The following is a 22,189-nucleotide window of genomic DNA, read 5'->3' on the forward strand; positions in this document are numbered from 1 at the left end:
GATGAATTTTAATTGAGATTAGCGAAAGAGCGGGCACGCAAGTCGACCTTAAAGTAAAAGAGTGATAACACGAGCGTTTGTCGTGTTGTCTTGCGTGCAACACATTGTCCAAAAAGGAAAATGTATATTTTTCTCAGACGTTTTTTAAGTTGAAACCTTGAAACTTCACACACATTTGGGGTTTAATCGCCCCCATGCATGGTAAAAGTCTTGTTGACCCTTGTCAGATTTTAAGGTCACGGCTGGGTCACATGTGGTTCAGAAAACGGATGAAACATATTTTTTCAGAGATTTTTGAAGCTAGAACCTTCAAACTTCAAACAACGCTTTTGCTTAATGATTGTTCAACATGGAGAATTCAAGGTTGATCCTTGAGAAATGTGAAGGTCATAGCAGGGTCTCGCGTGGGTAAAAAAAAAGGAAATTGTATTGAACTTCAATTTATATAAAACCAAAGTCTGGTTGATCTGTTTTAAGATTAAAGGTCAAATCTGTTATTTAAGGTCAAATCAAATAGAAATTTGTTGATGCTTAAATCTTTGAAACTTCCAACAGGTTTGAGGTTTGACAACTTCTGGACTTTGGAATCTGGTATGGTTGATCCTGGTAATATTAATTAGTCAAAACATCAAGATCAACAATTATAAATTAAGCACTTTCACCAATGTCAAGTGAGCAATAGCAGCAAACGTGAGTCTTATAAAGATTATCACTTTTTGTGTGACCTCAACTTGACCCCTCTGAATGCTCTCAATCATGGAAATTGACCACACTTTGATTATAACCAAACAACATCAAAACTTTGGAATGTGTGAAGTTTCAAAGGTGTTGCTTAAAAGGCGTTCGTGAAAATGACAATTGTATGTGTCTGACTTCAATGCGACCCCGCTGCGACCTTGACGTTTGATTTTATCAACCAGACTTTCATCATGTGTGAATGACTTCAAACACTATAAAACTAGTTGAAGAAATTGACAATTTTTCAAAGTTTAAGCCAGATGGCACTGCTGTGACCTTGAAATTTGACAAACATTAACCAGGCGGTCACCTTTTTTAGAAAATATCCTTAAAGGATCTTTAACCTTACTGTGACCTTGGAATTTGATGAGGTTTAATTTAACTTGCGTAGTGTGCCAAGTTTCAAGGCCCTAGCTTCAAAAACATATGAGAAAACCTCATTGAAAAATGTATATGTTTGACCTCAACGCGACCCTGCTGTGACCTTGACTTTTTCAACCAGACTTTAATCGTGTGTGAACATTATACACTAGAACTGTGTGTATTTTCAAAGCTCGTGCTATAAACGCGCTGAATAAATTGAAAATATTCCACATTTGGACCAGATGTGACCCCGCTGTGACCTTGAACTTTAACAAAGATTAACCAGCAGGTCACTTTTAATGAGGTTTTATAAAAATGCTGAAAGTATGTGAAGTATGTAAAGTCTAACTGATCTAGTATTAAAACATGTAAGACGTGACAACGACAATTTTCCAGTTTGCAAAGGAAATTTAACCTCGCTGTGACCTTGAAATTCAATGTTGTTTAATGTGATGTGCACCATACCTGGAGGTCATTATACTTTGGTTGTGTGCCAAGTTTCAAAGCCCTAGCTTTAAAAACGTGCGACATAACCTTAATGCTATGACTCAGTGCCGTTTTGAATGATATAACGAACAAAATTATCGTTATTTGTAAAATCATTTGGGTAAATTTATCTTTTCTTTTCGTAATTGGGTTCCAGCATCTGTTGTCTTAACAAAAATCACAATATCAGTCGTGTTTGTCAACTTTTATTTTTTAGCCCCTTTGTCCGCTTTTCGTGCGCACCTTTTGGCACTTAGTCATATATAAAAAATAAAATCGACCAACCGCCCCCACCCTATTTTTTTCCCTTTACTGGAAACAATACATTTGTTTCACTAAAACAGTAAAAGAGATCAGCTGAATTTGTTTGACACATCTGGTTATAACTAAAAGAATAAAACACAAAATAAGCCAAAGTCACAGAACAAAAAGACGCTGTCACTAATAATAATAATAATAATAAGAAGAAGAAGAACATTTATATAGCGCTAAATCAAAAACTTTCGTTAAAAAGGCTTGCTCTAAGCGCTTGACATCTAAACTAAAACGTCATTCACACTCTTTACAATGATGTACAAAAACTTCATGTCACACTCTTTCATTCAGTATAGCACCATTCACACAGTATCAAAGACTCTGAATGAGACACTCATTGAATCGACGAGCAATACCTGTTCATCTTCACCTCGCCGGGACGGAACAACAGTCTGCGTTACTGGCATCGGTGGCGGTGTTAAGGTCACTGTCCATCTCAGCTTTCTTCACCTTCAGTTTAAACAAGCAGTAAGCATGCACCGTCATACTCAAAGCTTTCTGAAAAAATAAATACTTGGAAGTTAAATAGGATCACATTGATTCCCAAACCTAACAGTAACACGTAAACATCAAAACTGGAATATTAGTTATTAAATATAAGCATCTCAATTTCACTAAATTAGTATAAAAAAAATTCTCTGTGAGTGTGGTTTATTTTTTATTTTTCTTTCAAAAAAGTATCTGTTTTTCAACTTTATCACTGCACACATTGACACAGCCTCTGCCTGCCTCTCTAGTCTATGCATGCCTCGGGAATAAGGGTAATTTTTTTCTTTTCCGAGACTCAGACACAGAATATTCCACTGGTAAATTCAGTTTTTATGGTGCCGTATGCGACCTGCCAATCAGGATTCAGTTGGCATGTTCCACAACTCCTTAAAAACAAACCACTGCATCAATCAACTTTATGTTTTTGAAAAAGTTAGTTCATTCATTCATCTTTCAGATAAAACAAACATGAATGAATAGAACAGTGTTCTTCAGGGGGGGGGGGGGGGGGGGAAACGAAAGTGTGAGAAACTCTCTCTCAGTCTCTGCCATCAAGCCGAAGCCTGCGAAGGCCGCGAGCTATCACAAATTCAAATTCCCAAATCTTTCCTTCAGTTGATCAACTTACCTATTCTTGAAAGAAGTCAATCTTCATTTCAGAGAGAAGGATAAGATTACCTTGCATCCAATAAGCAAGTCAAAAATACAAGTCAATAAGAAGAAAAAGCAAAAAAAACGCCGATACAAATAATGAATGTGGATTGACAGATTTCTTGCTAACAGGAAGTTGGAAGTAGCTCTGACAGACAAGGGAAATAACTTCAATAAACTGCTCTTTGCAGTCAGGGTAACTGTCTCCCCTGGAATTGAACTTTCATAGATAGATTTTCTTCCACAACAAAATAAAATAAAATGAAAAAATGCTGAGAACAAATTTTATGTAACCATTATCTTCCTTTATTTTGAGTAGATAATTAGTTTCAAAGTTACTTTAGTTTACATTTGTTTGTTTAATCTGAATTTTTTTTAATGTTTTTATCTGTTTGTTATGGGTGTTCATATAGATTTCAGTTATCTTTTCTGTTCATATAATAATTTTATTATGCTTTGCCTAGATTGTTCCATGACATTATTTTGTAGAAAGCTGATTCCTACAACAATACCAAATCCTCATTACAATAATAATAATACATGCTAAAACAATTATAATGATAATACATATTAAAATAATCATTATATTTAATTTAAGATGACAATATTCAGGATAACAATTAAACAAATAAATGTTAGTAATAACAAAATGATAAAATAAAAATTAAGTGGGAAAACCGTTGCATAAAATAAAAATATTTTAATAAACTTTTAAATGTATTTTTTTTTAATCGTAACTGTCTTAAGATAAATTGAAAAATAACGGATTGAAAGTTTTTATGCAATTTTTTTTCAAAAAAAAAAGTTTTTGAAGAAGAATAACTATTCATAACCAAAATGTAAAAGTAAATATTTTTTAATAACATAAAATATAATAAATTATTTCATGAAGAAGAAGCATAAACACACGGTATAAAATTAGGAAAAACAATAATTGCAATCACCTTTTTCAAATCCATGCGTGCTATACACTGCGTGGTGAAGTCGTTTCGAATGCGACAATCTGCGTAAAAGTTGGCGAAAAGTAACGCGCGCGAAGCGAAGGTGTCACGAGGCCGTACGCATCCCCGCATGAAAAACGCAGAAATAACGCATGCGTCACGCAGAATCATGCTGGCTTGGGAATGATTTTTCAGTGTTGCTTGTGTACCCAGCATATTCAGATGTCTGGAATATTCCGATAAAAAAGACTCGTCATATATAACACTACTCGTCATCACTGTTTCGAAAACAGACGAACGCGCACGAAGAATTTCGCGTAGATCTGGACCGAAATTGAAAAAGTTGTGACCGTGACGGGATGTGACGTCACCACTTCAACAAACTCGCGAAGATCGGAACTCACGAACATTTGATGAAGGCAAATCTGGATGTCTCTAGTATCTATGCCCCAACCCTGCGCTACCACAGTAAACGACCTCGGTCATTGTGCCAAAAGTGCAGGTGGCTGGTCACACCTTAAAGGAAAAGTCCAAGGTTTAGGGTCACTTTTGATACGTTGACACTTTTAATTCATTAACCACAATTGTATGTGTAAACATGAACACAGAAGCCCCAAAAGTATTCTTTGAAACCTTTTTTTGCTGTTCCGAATTGTTTCACCGCGCGCGCAGTCTTGGCTCATGACCTTTTGCACACGTGTTTACTACGTCACACACTGCTCGAACAAGATGGCCACTCACAGTATTTACAGCAGCGAGGAAGAGGAGGAGTACGACGGACCACGTTTGAGCCAGGCTATCGTTCTTCCTACCAGTTTGAACAACGGAAGAAAGACGAGGAAAGAAGGCCACAAGACGCTGCTCGTAACAGAGCCAGCATGCAGAATCGGCAACACTGACTGGTATGTGATTACTATTGTTGTCGCTATCTTCTGCATGCTAGATCAAAAGTCATGTGCGTTTTCCACTCATCAGTTCTTGTGCTTCTGTTGGTATGTTAGCATGACAGGATTATGCTAAGCTGAGCTTTTCAAGCGTCTTGTTTTCTTACCACTTGGATATTTTACTTGGGACTGACAGTTCAGAATAAATGTATCTGCAGTGTTGCCTACACTTGACGATCTCTTTTCCCTCTGGGAATTCTAAGCACGGTTTTTTTCCGTTTACACAACAAAACATGTTGATAGTAAGTCAAATTGCGTAATGCCATTTTCTCGTACAGAATGACATTGATGTTGATGATATTTTCACTGATTCGTGACAGTAAGACACAGCGTTTTGTTTTAGGTAATGCATGGAACCACAAAACAGTAAAAGGGAGCTTTCTGAAATGGCGGCGGTGATTTCAATATTCAGAGATCTATCTCAGGAATATTGCCTTACATGTGCCTATTCCCCTGTAACCTTTTTATGTATTTTAGATCTGCCATGATACGATTTGTAAAACGACGGAAGGACATGAGTTATGGTCTAAAAGTGGTGATTTTGTGTATTTATTTTAGGAAGGAAATCGTGCCAGAGATGTTGTTTGGTCAGTAGGGAGGTTGGGAAATAGTTTTTTTCAAAGGTAGAAGGACATTTCGAGTAGGCATTGAAAATGAACGAAAGGCAATTCTGGGACGATACCAAGGATTGTTGTGAATGATGCAGACAAAGCGTGTGGCTTTTTTTATAAATCAGTGCAGAATTTAATCTTGAGTGAAGCGGTATGTTTTTGAAGAACTCTTCAAAACAATCTTCGTTCTGTTGAATAGGAGGATGTGTGTGTGTGTGTGTGGGGGGGGGGGGGGTTATAATGGCGTGTGCCCGATTTCAACAGAAAAACTAGGAAGATCTATCGTAGATCTGAAAATAAATAATTCAGTGATGAACAAAGATTAATTTGTTTGTGTGTGTGGGTGTGTGTGGGTGTGTGTGTGTGTGTGTGTGTGTGTGTGTGTGTGTATGTGTGTGTGCGCACGCGCGATACCCGTGATGAGGCGACCATTGTGTAGTGGCTATGTTCCCCAGGCTCCAACAGAAGCAGGCTGAAATCGAATTCTGTGAATGTGATCGTTTATCGTGTGATGGAGTGATACCGCTAGTCGTTTTAACAAAAGAAGCTTTCTCAGAAATATCCAAAAATGCATACACAACAGTTCCCTTCTTTTGATTGATGTTTGGTCTGTTTTGTTTCGCAACATGGGACACTGTTCAAAAGACAGTGCAGGAGTATTTTCAAACACCTTGAGGAGACAGGACATTGTTTCTGTTTTACAGTGGCCAGGTCAGTCACGATGTGTGGTCAGTGTTAAAAAGCAACCCTGTTAGATTCACTCGAAGGGTACTAACACTGCATGCATTGTGAAACCGCGACTAATGGTACTGTTCGTGTTGTTTCTGTAAAGCATGGTAAGTTTTGTGCATACATAAGAATCACCCGGTTTTTTTTGTGTGTCTCCTATGTGAACGGGGCATGCTGTTATGATTACAGAGTGATCTACTGTTTCAGGTGTCAGTGCGGACATTGCTGCCGGATGCCAACTTCTGTTGAGTGTGTGTGTTGCCACGACGTCAGACAAATCTAGATATGCACAAGTCATGTCGGTGCCACATAATGCTGACACACATGTTCCTGTGCATAGTTTATGGATAACGTGTAGTTGGGAAGTTAAGAGTAGAAATAATTAGTATTTAGTGTAGGAGGAGGGGTGGGGTGGGTAGGGAGGGGGTGGGTATGGTTTACTTTGAGCAGGTCGGTTTCAGTTTTAATAAACAATTTTAGAGAATTGTGTATCTTATATTTGAGTCTTTCGTGTTTTAGACATTGATGCATTTAATAGTTTTAAGGAGTTGCCTTTTGTTTTATCATTCTGGTGTTTATCTAGCTGTGCTGTGTATCTTATAAGAAGTTCTTAAAAGTTCGAAGTTATTTTAGCATATAGGTTTGTTTGGTTTTTTTTATGGTCTTAACAGTTAAACATGTATTACGTTATTATCAAGATTCATGCTTTGTTAGCACTAAGCAGTTGTTTTAATCAGTCTGGTTTTCTCTTGTTTTCATCTTATGAACATTCTAAATGTTAGACTAGCTTATTGTCTTGTACAGAATAACAACTGTGTGAATGGTGCTATACTGAATGAAAGAGTGTGACATGAAGTTCTTGTACATCATTGTAAAGAGTGTGAATGACGTTTTAGTTTAGATGTCAAGCGCTTAGAGCAAGCCTTTTTAACGAAAGTTTTTGATTTAGCGCTATATAAATGTTCTTATTATTATTATTATTATTAAATCAAACAGAAGGTAGAAGGCCTGGAAGAGCAGGTAGGCTGCATCACAGCACATCCTGGCTTTCGTACCGTGTGTCTGGACATCTAGCCTACTGCCTGGAGACCGCATACTATGCGTACAAGCAGGACTACGGGCGTCTAAACTTCGATCTGCATGAGTATGTAACACAACGCAAATCAGAAGATTATCATTCGGATATATTTGCATATTCTTACACTGACAAGAGAGTGAAATACGTAGTACATTGTATTACACAAATAAACAGATCGGATACGTAAACTAGACACAAATACATCGAATCTAATTAAATCTTCATTATAAACATTAACAGTGGAAAATAACAGCAACTGGGAAACAATAGCATTTGTGTGAAATAAATACAAAACCTATTGTAAGACTGAACACCCACCCACAAACTTTTCAAGATACAATTTAATTGATGTGGGATTCTTCAGTATGTACACTTCTTACTTGCCGGTGTAGCACGATATTAATCCTACGAGATTTTTACTCCGGAGTAAAAAAAATTCGTACGAATATGTTACTCTACTCATACGTGAGAAAGTTACTCCCCACGACAGGTGTACTCCGATTAAAAAAAATGACGAACAAAATTGTAACTCCCCTGACAAATAATTAACTAATACATTAATCCACCCTATCCACATAATTATCAGTATGATTAGAGCTTGTTAATTTTTCTTAAGTTTTGACATCGGAAATGTACCTCATTGCTTAGAATGGGTGTGTAGCTGATGATCGTTGGTGAAAGCCTACAGTAATAGAACTTGGCCGACATTGGTCATAGTCCGATAACTGCCTGCATACAGTATACCTACATAACAGATTCCAACACAAATTTCTAAAGTGAACATGTCATAGTCATATCTTTATTTTTATGGATGAAGAAAAGGAGGTTTCCGCCTGACATTTATCGAAAAAAAGGAAGACATCTTCTGGAAGGTTTTAGATGCAAAGTTTCATGAAGATCTCAGCAATCATTTTCAAGGAATCGCTCCACACGCTTTCTATACGATTTTCGTATGAAATTGTAATCTATTTTCTTGCTACGCAGGGGCGGACCTAGTTGTGGATAAGGGGGGAGGTTCCAATTTGGAGCAGGGGTCCAGGGGCCGCTTAGGCCCCGGTGGGGTCCAGGGGCAAAGCCCTGGTGGGGGGTCTGGGGGGCTTGGCCCCCCAGATGCTGAAGGAATTTTATTTTTTTAGGTCAATCGGAGGCCTCTCCTTTGAGTTTTTCGTCAGTTTCAAGCATGTTGCATTTGGAAGGAAGGAAAGCACAAGCCCTTTATTTTTTACTAAAAAAAACAACCAAAAAAAAACGGATGGGGGGGGGGGGGCACCAAAGGAACCCCCCCCCCTAGGTCCGCCCCTGCTACGGGTTATTGATATATAGATTTTAAATATTTGCCTATATTATATTTGTGAAAAAAATGCAGTGCGTTCAATGTTATTCTGGGATTGCTTTACACCACTTGTTTCTTTCTTGCTTTCGCAGGAAATACAGATATGTCGCCTACAGGCAGCTGGTGCGATGGTGTTGGGGTTTTCTAGGCAAAAGCATCAGGGTGCCTCTACCAGCTTGTGCCGTGAAAACGATCAGGGACACTTTCCCAGACGGAGGAAGAGTGGGGTTCAAACTCCCCCAGCTGGAGGGAATCGTGTGACCCTGTGTTGAACAGCTTCCTGCATGGTGGGACGATGGTACTGGGATGCCAGGTGGTCTGGTACATGGTCCACATGATCCCACAAACTTAGTTCCAGGTTCCTGGGGCTGTTGGTGTACTCCCGCATCAGATACTCTGTGAGCCGGTCAGCATAGCCTGTGCCCCGCAAATAGAAATACAAATTAAATCGATGAATTTGACTCAAGAAATAACTGTTTGTGGTGATATGCATCGGTATGAATGTATAACGGGTACATTAAATATACCCCCCCCCCCTCTTGTGTTACAACGTTCACTACCTTTCTTGGTTAAATGAACTGCTTGAAGTTAAACCTTTAGAAATTTACCCTCACTATTATATATTTTTCTAATTTCTAAGATTTGATTTTGTTACATATCTTTTTTAGGACATAGAGTGGGAGTTCCACTAAACTCAGGTCTGTCAAAACTTTTGCATCAGATAGTGAATTTATGACTCAGAAACATACTCATAAGGGAGAGATCATTGAAACTGAAAGCAGAGGTTATTTGTGGAATTCCCCAAGTCTTCGTGCATGCGAGTGTCCGACAAACAAAACTGTAGCACGTTCAACCATCTTGACAGAAGGAACAAATACCCACGCTTCCAAAGTAGGTCAGAACTGTTGCAGAGTAGTACAGGAAGGTTTTTCACACTATAACTACCACTCTCATGAAGTTTTTCACTTCAATTGAAAGCCCATGATAGTGGTACGATATCAAAACAGAAAAGCTTAAAAAACAATGATACTCGCCGGGATTATTGTCGCTTTTCTACTCCTCAACAAGAAGAGCAAACGCTCGATCGAGTCACTTTCGCAGTTCTGAATATTATATGAGGCATCAGATGGACAGGAAGAAATTGCTATTCACAACACAATGAGTCACGTTCACATAAAATTTGAGCCCGGTCACTTTTATAGTTTCCGAGAAAAGCCCAACGTTAAGTTGTGTGTTGCCGAACAGAAAAGGCTAGTTATCTCCCTTGTTTTTCTGATAACGTTCGTAAAAGGCTACAGATGTAAATACTTTGATGTAAAGAATAATCCTACAAAGTTTCAATCACATCCGATGAACTTTGTCAAAGATATAAAATGTCTAATTTTTCCTTTGACGCTGACCTGTGACCTTGAAAAAGGTCAAAGGTCAACGAAACCATCGTTAAAGTGTAGAGGTCATTGGAGGTCACGACTAAACAAAATATGAGCCCGATCGCTTTGATAGTTTCCGAGAAAAGTCCAACGTTAAGGTGGTGTCTACGGACGGCCGGCCGGCCGGCCGGCCAGACTAACACTGACCGATTACACAGAGTCACTTTTTCTCAAGTGACTCAAAAACTCAGCTAATATTTCGGCTGTCACTGTTTACAGTCAGGATGATTGTGGGCTATATTTATAATGTACCCATCATCCTCTGTTTTACCCCACCCCGTGTCATCCGGGTTGCTCCAAAACAACATTGTCTGCTTCAGGAGCAGACGACATAGAAATAGTATACATCACAATCACATACGGACATGATCTGTTGCATAAATTCCCTTTTCTTTCTTTTTATCTTTTTTTTTTCTTTCGTGGGGGGTGGGAATGTTTACAACAATGTACATGAGATATAGCGAAATTCGTGATTAAGCGTGAAACGGGACATTGGGCATTTCCCCATGTTCAACTAAGAAACAGCGACAGAAGATTCATGACAAAAGCTTGTACCTTCCAGTGATGTCACAGCTCTCCTCGGATTGGTTACTGAGTTCCCAGTCCTCGTTTTCTCGGTCTGTCACCATTTCCTCCTCCTCGTCTGACTGAGACTCGCTGACGGGCTCTTCCTCCATAACTTTGAAAAGATGTTCATGCACTGCTAGCGGTTGTCGGTTTCCTTTGGGTTCTTCAGGATCCGTCTGCTGGCAGAAATCAACCTTTTTCATGTGAACAAGAGGTGCTGGGTGTACCTTATCATCAGTTTGTGACCCTTTAAAACAGAAAGAACACTTCATCCTTTGCAACTTTCATGCTCATAATAAAAACATGAAATTCTATATTTAGCGCGCATGTGTGTGTGTGTGTGTGTGTTTGTGTGTGTGTGTACATGTGTGTGTGTGTGTGTGTGTGTGTATCAATGTGTGTGTGTGTGTGTGTGTACGTACACCTTTCACATTGCTGTGGGTTGACTGTCTGTGCACAGGCACATATTTTGATGACTGGCGGTTTTTCGTGACAGCGGCAAGTACAGCAGGGCTTGTTATGGAGTGTCCTTTTGTTCTCATCGTTTGCCGTTGGGAATCGTGACAATTCCCTTTTCCTCTGGAAGTAAAAGAAGAAAGACACTTAGTCTAATGATAATCTGATTTGAAAGTATGCTTGGTCTGGTATTGTCTATTGACCTATTCAGAACATTGAAAATTGAAATACCCACTGAAAGACGTATGGATATTATCATGTGTGTATCCATGCGTAAGTTTCAACACATAAGTTGGTTTTACGTGTCTCAGTCAATGCAGACAAATCACATGCACGATTCTCACATCTCTCGTCTTTCAGTAGCAAAAGCTGCACGCTTACAGTAGATATTTTATACATAGTGAATTACAATTCAAGCAAACACTGTCAATGTAATGGATTTACATTTGGAGTTTGCGATCATATTTACCCCACGCTTGGCACATATATTGTGTAATGTCTCCACACACAAAAAAACTGACAACGCGTTACTCTTAATCTGCCGCGCCACCCCCCACCCCTATCACCCCCACCCGCTCTTGTTCCTGCCCAGCCCCCATTTTCCACAGCTCAGCTCAGACCGTTATGCAACAGTGTTGCCTGTGGCGCTTCGACGTCAATACATCATCTTTGTAATCAAGCAGTAATAGCCGGACCAAGACACACTAATCTGCACCAATTCACATTTGCTGCGCACCAATATGTGGGTGCATGGTCAAAACAAAAAACATCTACAACATCTACAATCAAAGTACACTGACCTTCAAGCAGCTTTGAACGGAGGGTATTGCCAATCGCGACAATACTCTTTTCGGTTGAAACCCCAACCTGTTTTGCTCAAAGTTGATGAAGTCGGTTTGCACGAAATGTTCACTGCAAATGAACCTGCTTTTGCCAGACACTTTTAATGCGCACGCTTTAGCTGTGGAAACATCTCCCATTTCGATAACAAACTTAGGTTTTTGGTAGGAAATCTGTGGAAGGAAATGCCGCTTGTTGTTTGCGTGTTTTTGCAGTTTGCGGCTGCACACCTACGAGGCATTCTTCCGGACCCAGTTATCACTTTTACACATGTATGTATGCATGAACACCACGCTGGTTGAACCAAAACAAACACTGTGACGTCACAGTGAACCGACGTCACAGTGAACCAAAAATCACGTGACCACAACATGACCCCAGGCGGCTTGTCTTGGTTAGCCCACCAATAATAAATGTTCAATTACAACAACAACAAAATTTTTAATAATTTTTAAAATATTTTTCCTGAGATGTTTATAACATTTGGCATCCGATATTCAAGCTTTTGGAGATATTTCAAAACCTTGGACTTGTCCTTTAACACTCACACACCAGGGTAGCGTAACTTTGTTGCTTCTATCTTTCCACTGGGGGGAAGCCGCCCGCATTTCCCAGCGTTGGGATCATAAAGTAAACGAAACAAGTCGCGTAAGGCGAAAATACAATATTTAGTCAAGTAGCTGTCGAACTCACAGAATGAAACTGAACGCAATGCCATTTTTCAGCAAGACCGTATACTCGTAGCATCGTCAGTCCACCGCTCATGGCAAAGGCAGTGAAATTGACAAGAAGAGCGGGGTAGTAGTTGCGCTAAGAAGGATAGCACGCTTTTCTGTACCTCTCTTTGTTTTAACTTTCTGAGCGTGTTTTTAATCCAAACATATCATATCTATATGTTTTTGGAATCAGGAACCGACAAGGAATAAGATGAAAGTGTTTACATTTAGTCAAGTTATGACTAAATGTTTTAACATCGAGGGGGGAATCGAGACGAGGGTCGTGGTGTATGTGTGTGTGTCTGTGCGTGTGTGTGTGTGTGTGTGTGTGTGTGTGTGTGTGTGTGTGTGTGTGTGTGTGTGTAGAGCGATTCAGACTAAACTACTGGACCGATCTTTATGAAATTTGACATGAGAGTTCCTGGGTATGAAATCCCCGAACGTTTTTTTCATTTTTTTGATAAATGTCTTTGATGACGTCATATCCGGCTTTTCGTGAAAGTTGAGGCGGCACTGTCACGCCCTCATTTTTCAACCAAATTGATTGACATTTTGGTCAAGTAATCTTCGACGAAGCCCGGACTTTGGTATTGCATTTCAGCTTGGTGGCTTAAAAATTAATTAATGACTTTGGTCATTAAAAATCTGAAAATTGTAAAAAAAAATAAAAATTTATAAAACGATCCAAATTTACGTTCATCTTATTTTCCATCATTTTCTGATTCCAAAAACATATAAATATGTTATATTTGGATTAAAAACAAGCTCTGAAAATTAAATATATAAATATTATTATCAAAATTAAATTGTCGAAATCAATTTAAAAACACTTTCATCTTAATCCTTGTCGGTTCCTGATTCCAAAAACATATAGATATGATATGTTTGGATTAAAAACACGCTCAGAAAGTTAAAACAAAGAGAGGTACAGACAAGCGTGCTATCCTTCTTAGCGCAACTACTACCCCGCTCTTCTTGTCAATTTCACTGCCTTTGCCATGAGCGGTGGAGTGACGATGCAACGAGTATACGGTCTTGCTGAAAAATGGCATTGCGTTCAGTTTCATTCTGTGAGTTCGACAGCTACTTGACTAAATGTTGTATTTTCGCCTTACGCGACTTGTTTTAAATTGATTTCGACAATTTAATTTTGATAATAATTGTTATATATTTAATTTTCAGAGCTTGTTTTTAATCCGAATATATGATATTTATATGTTTTTGGAATCAGCAAATGATGGAGAATAAGATAAACGTAAATTTGGATCGTTTTATAAATTTTTATTTTTTTTTACAATTTTCAGATTTTTAATGACCAAAGTCATTAATTAATTTTTAAGCCACCAACTGACCAAGCTGAAATGCAATACCGAAGTTTGGGCTTTGTCGAAGATTACTTGACCAAACTTTCAACTAATTTAGTTGAAAAACGAGGGCGTGACAGTGCCGCCTCAACTTTCACGAAAAGCCGGATATGACGTCATCAAAGACATTTATCAAAAAAATGAAAAAAACGTTCGGGGATTTCATACCCAGGAACTCTCATGTCAAATTTCATAAAGATCGGTCCAGTAGTTTAGTCTGAATCGCTCTACACACACACACACACAGACAGACACACACACACACACACACACACACGCACATACACCACGACCCTCGTTTCGATTCCCCCTCGATGTTAAAATATTTAGTCAAAACTTGACTAAATATAATGAAAAAAAAAGTCTCGGTTTCACAGGCAAAATTAAATTAATTTGCATAGATCTATCTGCTTTTTGTTATGTTTAGTCAAGTTTTGACTAAATGTTTTAACGTAGAGGGGGGGAATCGAGAAGAGGGTCGTGGTGTATGTGTGTGTGTGTGTGTGTGTGTGTGTGTGTGTGTGTGTGTGTGTGTGTGTGTGTGTGTGTGTGTGTGTGTGTAAAGCGATTCAGACTAAACTACTGGACCGATCTTTATGACATTTTACATGAGAGTTTCCGGGTGTGATATCCCCAGAATTTTTTTTTCATTTTTGTTGATAAATGTCTTTGATGACGTCATATCCGGCTTTTTTGTGAAAGTTGAGGCGGCACTGTCACGCTCTCATTTTTCAACCAAATTGGTTGAAATTTTGGTCAAGTAATCTTCGACGAAGCCCGAACTTCGGTATTGCATTTCAGCTTGGTGGCTTAAAAATTGATTAATGACTTTGGTCATTAAATATCAGAAAATTGTAAAAAAAATATTGTTTTATAAAACGATCCAAATTTACGTTCATCTTATTCTCCATAGATTTCTGATTCCAAAAACATATACATATGTTATATTTGGATTAAAAACAAGCTCTGAAAATAAAAAAAATATAAAAATCATTATCAACATTACATTTTCGAAATCAATTTAAAAACACTTTCATCTTATTTCTTGTCGGTTCCTGATTCCAAAAACATATATATATATAGATATGATATGTTTGGATTAAAAACACGCTCAGAAAGTTAAAACGAAGAGAGGTACAGAAAAGCGTGCTATTCTTCTTAGCGCAACTACTACCCCGCTCTTCTTGTCAATTTCACTGCCTTTGCCATGAGCGGTGGACTGACGATGCTACGAGTATACGGTCTTGCTGAAAAATTGCATTGCGTTCCGTTTCATGCTGTGAGTTCGACAGCTACTTGACTTAATGTTGTATTTTCGCCTTATGCGACTTGTTGTGGTTTGTTTTCAATCCAAACACAACATATGTACACTTTTCTTTATTTAGAAGATGACAGAGAATACAATTTAGTACACTCTTTGACTGCAATTTATGTTCCTTGTATGGTCAAACACGTCTTTTTTAATCTCCATATAAGGTAAAAGATGGTGTAAAGCTGTGGAAAAATCCAGGAAACCATTGTGTGAATATCTGAGCATGCGCTTTGAAGAGCTAAAACGTTTAGTAAATATCTGAGCATGCGCACTCGTGGTCAAAAACTCGTCAAAATTCACTGTACGTCTAATTTTAGCTGCGCACGAATCTTCAAACGCTTGGCTTGGACACAACAATGGCACTCCAAGGAAAAGGAGATTTGTCACCGGTTGAAACAAAATCTCCAGTCTAGTAACATTGGAATAATTTCATACCACCTATATTGATCATCATGGATCTGGAAAAAAAGGGATATTGCTTGAATTGCGTCCATTTACAACTAAAATGCATCTAAGAAATGAAACCTTGAACGCTGTGACATTTCAGTTGGCTGCAGAGTGTTTCTGCTTGTGAGATCTAAAAGCGACAAGCAATAGTGATTGTGAACGTTAAAAACTGAACGGAAACGACAGTTCCTACAACAAGTACTTACTTTCGCCCCACTGAACGACTGACGTCACAGCCGCTTCGGCCTTTTCCGGAGGAACACCGCGTGCCACTTCGATCGCGTTGCACTTGCAGTCATTCGGCGATGCCACCTTGATTATCAGTTACTAAAGTTATTATTTTGGCAATATGAAAGAAATTAGTTTTTTTCTTTTGTTACACTTACACATAGTTTTATGAAGATCAATTTCAGACTCGGCAAAAAAATGGTTGTATCATGAGCGACTGTCACAAGCGAGAGGTGCGGTTTGATCAGTAGGTCAGTCACTGTCGAACTGTTCGGTACGAAGCACGGTTTTGTTTCTGGTAACTATATTGATTTCTTCAAGTTGTACTAATGTTAACGCTTTGCGCTGCGGTTTAATATGTGTGCTTGTTATTGGCTAATTCGGTGAGCCCACGCCGTTTAGTTTGCAGACCGTGCACATGTGAGCTTTGTGTAATCGCGTTTTAATCATAACATACCACCGTGCTAAACCGCTTTCGGGGAAATGATTTTTTAAAAATTGAAGGGTGGAGTTAAGGACACAAAATAGATGACAAAAATAAAGCAAACAAGACACACAAAAAAACTGTAACCAGGAAGGGAGTCGAACCCGAGTCAGCTGACCTTCAAGCTGGAGCACAAACCACTAGGCTACGACAGCAACTGACAGACAGGGCTACAAAAGTGAAGGCATTTTAGGGTTACTCCGTCGTACAAGTATGTGACGTTTCTCGCGCATGAAGGTTCTGTTACAAACTCTACGGCTGAGAAAGGTTGCATTTGAAGTTAAATGTCCACTTAAATATCAAAGGGAACACCATTTCTGAACAATACAGCGGTTTGCCCTCGCCTCTTGCAGTCGTTCAGGTGAAACCAAATCGGCTTGCCTGATACAGCAGATATATATGTGAACACTTCCACGTCACACTGAAACACTGAGCTACAGTTTAGTAACGTGATATGTTTTTAACTGTTCGATCACTTATATTGCTTTCAGATTTAACACACCAAGATGAACCGAAACAGTGGCACGGTTTTCGTTGCGAAAATGTGCAATGGCAGTGCTACGCGATCGAAGTGTGTATTATGTACACGCGGTGTTCCTCCGGAAAAGACCGAAGCGACATGTGATGTCAGTTGTTCAGTGGGGCGTTTAGGAATCGCAAATTCGCCGCCCGGCCACAATAAATGATCTCTAGAACTGTGTGAACGACAGCACATTGAAATGTCGCGACACACATTTGCCAGCAGACCGACTTTGGAACTCGTGACGTCAAATGTTCGAAACAAATTGCAACATTACATTTGTTTCCAAAATACGTCATGTTTGGCCGATGTTGCAGTCTTGCAAGAGTAAACAAAAATCCTCTTGTTTGTTTTGTTCTCCAGAGTGTTTCCGTATAACCTCAATAATGTAAGCACAGATTACAACAGAAGCTGACAAATATGACATCAAATGATCGGACTTCATTCAATCTCGGATGTACAAAACACACCCATTGACCACAGACTTCCGGATTAGGCGTTGAGGCCCTGTATGGGATGTAAACAGACACAGTGATGTGTCTAAAACATAACAACACACGTCTTACCGCATTAAAAGTGTACTAAAGAAAATACACAATGTTCAATTGTAACTTACGTTGGGAATCCCTCGCGACTTTCTTTGTTTAGTGGGGCACTCAGGTGGTCTCGGCTTCCCGTAAGTGCCCCACTAAACAAAGAAAGTCTCTCGGGATTCCCAACGTGAGTTATAAATAGAACATTGTGTAATCTCTCTGTAATCATTTTGAAATCAGTTAGAGAAAATCAGTTTTTTATGAACATTGTAATGAGAAACTAATTATTTAATTATTAAGCTTCCAAGATTGAGTGCAATCCATAGTCTTAGTGAAAAAAGAGTTTGTTAAACACCTTTTGACCAAAATTGCATTCCATTTGATTGAAAAAAAATGCAATTGCTTCATTGCCGCATCCACTTTTGTTGAAATATCACAAACGACATGTATCAACAAACAGAAAACAAGTTTGGGGGTATCATCTGGAATAATTTGTTTATCAAGATTGATTGAGATCTGTTCAGTAGTTTTCTGGGAATCACACACACACACACACACACACACACACACACACACACACACACACACACACACACACACACATACACACCCACACACACACACACATACACACCCACACACACACACACACACACGCACACACACACACACACACACACACACACACACACACACACACACACACACACACACAAAAGATGTCAAAGAATTCTACTTACCGAACCTTGTTTGAAAGCATGCTGATGTATTTCTCGCCTGAATAGCAATATTTCCAAACGCATCAAGACACTGGGGTTGACAGTCCCACCCTGCGTTTTCGTGCACATTTCTCACAGCGTTGATCTTGTAGACGATTGTGATGTCAGTTCCATCGTTACTCTGACACCCACAGGTATCCGCAAGGATGTTGGTGTTATTACATGCGGTGTTAATGTTTGTGACTAGGCAAGAGAGTTTGTTGCTTAAACCTATGATGACTCGAAATACAACTATGTTGACGTTGAGATCGCATGGCACAGGGGAACTTAACTTGTTTAATGGAATAATACACACCAGCGTTTGAACTGTTCCATTTTTCCAGGGATCTGGACAAGTCAAGTCGAAATCGTCCACACAGGTAACTGAAAGCAAAGCATAATATGTTTTTCATGAGTAAGTGTCAAAATAGTCGCCTGGTGGGCTTGCCATTTTTTAATTAGACTAGCCCCTAGATAATGCCATTGCCAACCCTACGAGGTTAAGATAGACAAGCCGTCTTTTTACTAGTGCAACAGACGTTAAACATGAACATGTTGAATTTTTAAATCTGATTATTTTACGCTCGAAATTGGTGTACCCACAGCAATGCCCCCAGTCTTTCCTTTCCAAATACAACAATGTAATTCTTGCATACAAAACACACCATGACGCAATCCTGATTTAATTTCTCGCTGTTGAATTTGCAGTCACGTATCGCACAAAGCACAACAATTCAGAGGTCACTCTTTTTTTCAATTCAATCATTGAACTGGTGCTATCACAGAGTCATGGAATACTAGATGCTCCCCCGTAAAAACTCGGCCACATTCCTGTGGAACTTCCAGACATTAAACATAGCCAGAGGAACCCCTCATGCTAACCTTTGTTTTGTAATTGCTATGATTGCTTAAAATAAGCATTATATGCTTGAGTATGTAATCATCCATGCATTGTTCTTGTCATGATTAAAATTGAATAAAGTTTTGTTTAAACCAACCTCTCAGGCCATCTAATGTTATCGTTGCTATAATTGCACGCTGCTGCTATCATCCTGTAAAACTGATGGATGCATGCATGTGGCAGCTTTCGCTTTTGGTCACCGTGGCTGCACTGTCTGCGGCTTCCCGCGAGCCTAAGTGTGTGTGCGTGCGTGCGTGTGTGTGTGTGTGTGTGTGTGTGTGTGTATGTGCGTGCGTGCGTTCGTGTGTGTGTTTGTGTGTGCTTTGTCTACCTGTTATGTCTTCAAAGGAAAATAAAAACAGACAGTTATAAAGACAGTCTGAAATTTTGGTTTTAGGTTTTATGAGAACAGCTTGCAACTGTTGTGCATTTGAAACATATGAGTCAAAATAATGATCTGGCACAAGGATTCCTAAAAACATGCGGAACATAAAACAAGTCGCGTAAGGCGAAATTACTACATTTAGTCAAGCTGTGGAATTCATAGAATGAAACTGAAAGCACCGTATTTTTTTCACAATGACCGTAGTCCGCGGGGGGTAAAAATCAAAGGTCTGCCAAACCCGGCAAATGCAGTAGGCAGCCCAGAGATCCCTAAATACCTCTCCCAAAGATGGTACTTTTCGGCAATATTTACAGTTTCAAATTGTTAGGATAACTTCTTTGTGATTTTATAGAGGTGTTCTGGGGAAACTGAAAGGTAGCCTCGTCAGGGGACAACTATTCAAACCCATATCCTCATCATTTTGTTTCTCGATTGAGAATAATCATTTATAGATGACTATTATTAATTTCCCTTGTTAGGGTGTACTTGCATGTACTGGTGGTTTGTTACCCATATGTCCTCAGTGACTGAGGCTTACTGGTGTTGGAGGGATATTTTGTTTTCCCTTATGGTATCCTGAAACTGGTCTCTATAAGCTCATGTATTCTGGCAGTAGAGCCGTTCATTGTTGGGTTGAACTCAGTGGTCCCTTTAAGGAAGGGTACACACCGGTCCTTCTCGATTGCGAGAATAAGCGATTGCTTTGCAGTGGTGAGACTCATTCTGCATTTGAAGTTTTCCTGCAGTTTGTCCAAGATGGGGATCACCCTTTCTTTTGCTGGTTTCAGGTTAACCTGCATGGCTTGTAGTTGACTCTGTCTGTTTTTATAGACAATCTCGTCAGAGTTGTTCTGCGATCTTCTTGGTGGGGCCAAATTCCGCCCGTGGGTTGGCTAGCGTGTGTCAAGCAAGGCTCCGAGTGGCTGGGCGTAGCGTCTTTGATACGTGTAATGGGGCTCTGATGGCGTGGTGGGCGGAGTTGCCGTGGGGGGGGGGGGGGGGGGGTTGTGATAGTTGGGGCGCGAAATTGTGTCCCTCGCTCTCCGTTGCGGCTGAGTGATCGTGTTGCGTGTCGAGTCGATTCATTCGTGTTATCAGCACTATTGATCAGTAAAAGACCGATGGGCTGCTATGGCAGGGGATTAATTGTAGAGTTGTTCATTTTCCCTTATTCGAAGCAAACACTTTATGAGGAAATTTCTCTCTCACGGGTGTAAGTTCAAGGTTTAGGTGAGGCACAACTTTCTGTTTAATAACAGGGGATCAATTGTAGAGTTGTTCATATTCCCTAATTCGAGGCAAACACTTTATGAGGAAATATCTCTCTCACGGGTGTAAGTTCAAGGTTTAGGTGAGGCACAAGTTTCTGTTTGATGACAGGGGATTAATGTAGAGTTGTTCATTTTCCCTAATTCGAAGCAAACACTTTATGAGGAAATTTCTCTCTCACGGGTGTAAGTTCAAGGTTTAGGTGAGGCACAACCTTCTGTTTGATGACAGGGGATCAATTGTAGAGTTGTTCATTTTCCCTAATTCGAGGCAAACACTTTATGAGGAAATATCTCTCTCACGGGTGTAAGTTCAAGGTTTAGGTGAGGCACAAGTTTCTGTTTGATGACAGGGGATTAATGTAGAGTTGTTCATTTTCCCTAATTCGAAGCAAACACTTTATGAGGAAATTTCTCTCTCACAGGTGTAAGTTCAAGGTTAGGTGAGGCACAACTTTCTGTTTGATGACAGGGGATCAATTGTAGGCGTTGGTATGAATTTGAGGCCTTTTTCTAGGCCCAGATATTGTCCATCCGAGAGTGGCACATTTGACAGGTTGATCACGAATTGTTTGGCTCGTGTCAAGTTGTTGTTGATTTTCTTTTCTTTCTCATTAGAAAGTCTGGTTTGTTTCCTCCTTTTGATGCGGAGTTTTGTTTTGGAGTGTCTGCCCATGATTTGGGAGAGAACTGTATAGTGACAAATGCACTTTGACCACGGATAGTGGGGTGGTATCCCGTGTCCCTTTGATGCGGGAATGTGAGGGGATGAGCAGACCGTCGAAATATTGCTTAGTTGGGTTTAGTGCCAATGTGCAGACATAACAGTTGGGGAGGAGGCTTAGGAATGTGCCGGCCTCAGTCTCTTCCTTTCCTTTCCCGGCTCGTCCCTTGATTGGGTTTGAGGGATGGCAAGTGCCGGAAATACCTATTGCTGTAGGATTTAGCTGTTGCGTATCCGCGTGTGTGACTTGATACCCTTATAGCTGCGGTGTCTCAGTTGAAACGGAAATGCCCTGGCACTGGAAGGATTAGTTATATCGTTCCAGCGTCTGTTGCTAGAGACTGGTCAATTTACGGTGTCGTAGTGGAGACAGATGTTATCCATCTCTGGGAGTTTGATAACTTGGTATTAATTGTAAAGTTGTACCATTTTCCCTAATTCCAAGCAAGCACTTTATGAGGAAATTTCTCTCTCACAGGTACAAGTTCAAGGTTTAGGAGAGGTACAACTTTCTGTTTGATAGCTGGGGATTAGGTGCAGAGTTGTATCTTTTTGCCCAATTCGAAGCAAACACTTTA

The 22,189-nt window shown here is 39.6% G+C and overlaps 1 protein-coding gene and 1 long non-coding RNA gene across 2 annotated transcripts in view; one reads left to right on the forward strand and one right to left on the reverse strand.

The window, feature by feature from the left end:
• The window catches only part of LOC138972777 (neurogenic locus notch homolog protein 1-like), a 107,383-nt gene that overhangs the window by 64,489 nt on the left and 20,705 nt on the right, over window positions 1–22,189 (reverse strand). The window contains exon 2 of the mRNA XM_070345450.1: window positions 18,316–18,717. Within this exon, the coding sequence (XP_070201551.1) occupies window positions 18,316–18,717 (402 nt within the window). The remainder of the gene's footprint in view (window positions 1–18,315; window positions 18,718–22,189) is intronic.
• Window positions 7,259–9,139, forward strand: LOC138972776 (uncharacterized). The gene is made up of 2 exons (XR_011457748.1): window positions 7,259–7,411; window positions 8,771–9,139. It is a non-coding gene; the product is annotated as an uncharacterized lncRNA (long non-coding RNA).

Source organism: Littorina saxatilis, linkage group LG8, assembly GCF_037325665.1.
Source record: "Littorina saxatilis isolate snail1 linkage group LG8, US_GU_Lsax_2.0, whole genome shotgun sequence".
NCBI lineage: Eukaryota > Metazoa > Mollusca > Gastropoda > Littorinimorpha > Littorinidae > Littorina > Littorina saxatilis.